The sequence below is a fragment of the Heptranchias perlo genome, chromosome 10 (assembly GCF_035084215.1).
Source record: "Heptranchias perlo isolate sHepPer1 chromosome 10, sHepPer1.hap1, whole genome shotgun sequence".
NCBI lineage: Eukaryota > Metazoa > Chordata > Chondrichthyes > Hexanchiformes > Hexanchidae > Heptranchias > Heptranchias perlo.
In genome coordinates this window covers 15745928-15748780 of record NC_090334.1, presented here as the reverse complement: position 1 = coordinate 15748780, position 2853 = coordinate 15745928, and the positions used below count along the sequence as shown (strand labels likewise).

The window sequence follows — 2853 nt, the reverse complement described above, 5'->3', positions numbered from 1 at the left end:
ATTGTAAACTTTGACTCAGAAATGAAACCCAGCTACCAAGTCACCTTGGTGCAGGTACACAATATAGTGTGTCGCTGTAAAGCAGTGGTTGTTTCGATGAAAATTGCAAGGTGCTTCAGCCATAACTGTGACAGAAATCTGCAACTTCGCAGAGCGGAGATAGCAAGAAAGAAACAACTTGCATTTATAGAGCACCTTTTATGACCTCAGGACATCCCAAAATGCTTTACAGCCAATGAAGTACTTTTGAAGTGTAGTCACTGTTGTAATGTGGGAAAGGTGGCAGGCGATTTGTGCACAGCAAGATCCCACAGACAGCAATGTGATAATTACCAGATGATCTGTTTTTAGTGATGTTGGTTGAGGGGTAAATATTGGGCAGGACATCGGGGAGAAATCCCCTGTTCTTCATCAAATAGTGAAAGGGCAAACGGAGCCTCGGTTTAACATCTCATCTGAATTACGGATAAACTGGTGTCCCACACTCCCAGTTTAATACTGCATATCAGTGGATGCAGTGTACTGCAGATAGAGGGCAGTCTAAGACTAGGGCTGAATGCCTTTGTCCTGCTTGCAGCATTAAGAAGACAAATGCCTCCAATTCTCCTGAACCATTTCCCTCTTTATAAGTACAAGATACATTTTTTAAAGTTTTATGTTCAATGATGAATGCAGTGTCGCACAATTAAACATGGAATTCAATTTTAAAAACTCTTGCTCCACACCCTCCACACCTCGAACACAAGCAAATCCTCATGCTCCACACCCTCCACACCTCTAACGCGTTCTGTGACTACACTATGTGTCGTTGTGCGACTCCCCTAAGTGTCATTCTGTGACTCATCGCTGTGTGACTCTCCTACATGTCACTGTGTGAATCTCCTGCGTGTATTTGTGCGACTCCTCTATGTATCATTGTGAGACTCCCCTACGTGTCACTGTGAGACTCTCTTATGTGTCATTCTGTGACTCCTCTACGGATCGCTGCGCAACCTTCCCACGTGTTGTTGTGCAACTCTCCTACCTGTCACCGTGTCACTCCCCTACATGTTGTCTGTGACTCCTCTATCTGTCGCAGTGTGACTCCCCTACATGTTGTCTGTGACTCCTCTATCTGTCACACTATGACTCTCCTACATGTTGTCTGTGACTCCTCGAAGTGTCACACTGTGACTCCCCTACATGTTGTCTGTGACTCCTCGACCTGTCACACTGTGACTCTCCTACATGTTGTCTGTGACTCCTCTATCTGTCACACTATGACTCTCCTACATGTTGCCTGTGACTCCTCGACCTGTCACACTGTGACTCTCCTACATGTTGTCTGTGACTCCTCGACCTGTCACACTGTGACTCCCCTACATGTTGTCTGTGACTCCTCTACCTGTCACAGTGTGACTCTCCTACATGTTGTCTGTGACTCCTCTACCTGTCACAGTGTGACTCCCCTACATGTTGTCTGTGACTCCTCTACCTGTCACAGTGTGACTCCCCTACATGTTGTCTGTGACTCCTCTACCTGTCACAGTGTCACTCCCCTACATGTTGTCTGTGACTCCTCTGCCTGTCACAGTGTGACTCCCCTACATGTTGTCTGTGACTCCTCTACCTGTCACAGTGTCACTCCCCTACATGTTGTCTGTGACTCCTCGACCTGTCACACTGTGACTCCCCGACATGTTGTCTGTGACTCCTCGAAGTGTCACACTGTGACTCTCCTACATGTTGTCTGTGACTCCTCTACCTGTCACAGTGTGACTCCCCTACATGTTGTCTGTGACTCCTCTACCTGTCACAGTGTGACTCCCCTACATGTTGTCTGTGACTCCTCTACCTGTCACAGTGTGACTCCCCTACATGTTGTCTGTGACTCCTCGACCTGTCACAGTGTGACTCCCCTACATGTTGTCTGTGACTCCTCGACCTGTCACAGTGTGACTCCCCTACATGTTGTCTGTGACTCCTCTACCTGTCACAGTGTGACTCTCCTACATGTTGTCTGTGACTCCTCTACCTGTCACACTGTGACTCCCCTACATGTTGTCTGTGACTCCTCTACCTGTCACAGTGTGACTCTCCTACATGTTGTCTGTGACTCCTCGACCTGTCACACTGTGACTCTCCTACATGTTGTCTGTGACTCCTCTACCTGTCACAGTGTGACTCCCCTACATGTTGTCTGTGACTCCTCTACCTGTCACACTGTGACTCTCCTACATGTTGTCTGTGACTCCTCTACCTGTCACAGTGTGACTCCCCTACATGTTGTCTGTGACTCTTCGACCTGTCGCAGTGTGACTCTCCTACATGTTGCCTGTGACTCCTCGACCTGTCACACTGTGACTCTCCTACATGTTGTCTGTGACTCCTCTACCTGTCACAGTGTGACTCTCCTACATGTTGTCTGTGACTCCTCTATCTGTCACACTGTGACTCTCCTACATGTTGCCTGTGACTCCTCGACCTGTCACACTGTGACTCTCCTACATGTTGCCTGTGACTCCTCTATCTGTCACACTGTGACTCTCCTATATGTTGTCTGTGACTCCTCTACCTATCGCTGTGTGACTCCCCTATGTGTCAATGTCTGACTCCCCTACCTGTTGTCCATGGATCCTCTATGTATCACTGTGTGACTCTCCTATGTGTCGTTGTGACTCCCCGTAAAGGTCTTCCTGTGTAACACATTGTTCACTACATACAGCTCTCCCGGTGTAATACACTGTTCTCTACATTCAGCTCTCACTGTGTAACACACTGTTCACAATATACAGCTCACCACTTTTGACACTCTGTTCACTACATACAGCTCTCCTTGTGTAACACACTGTTCACTACATACAGCTCTCCCTG

General features: G+C 47.8%; 1 protein-coding gene across 1 annotated transcript; it reads left to right on the top strand.

Moving 5' to 3' along the window:
• The first annotated feature begins 1124 nt into the window (after positions 1-1124).
• Positions 1125-2591, top strand: LOC137326767 (keratin-associated protein 16-1-like). The gene has a single exon (XM_067992161.1). The coding sequence runs from the start codon at positions 1125-1127 to the stop codon at positions 2589-2591; it is 1467 nt and encodes a 488-aa protein (XP_067848262.1).
• Positions 2592-2853: the final 262 nt, after the last annotated feature.

What these genes read in the sequence shown, in the direction of transcription:
- LOC137326767 (XM_067992161.1), top strand. Translation starts at nt 1,125, where the DNA reads ATGACTCTCCTACATGTTGTCTGTGACTCCTCGAAGTGTCACACTGTG.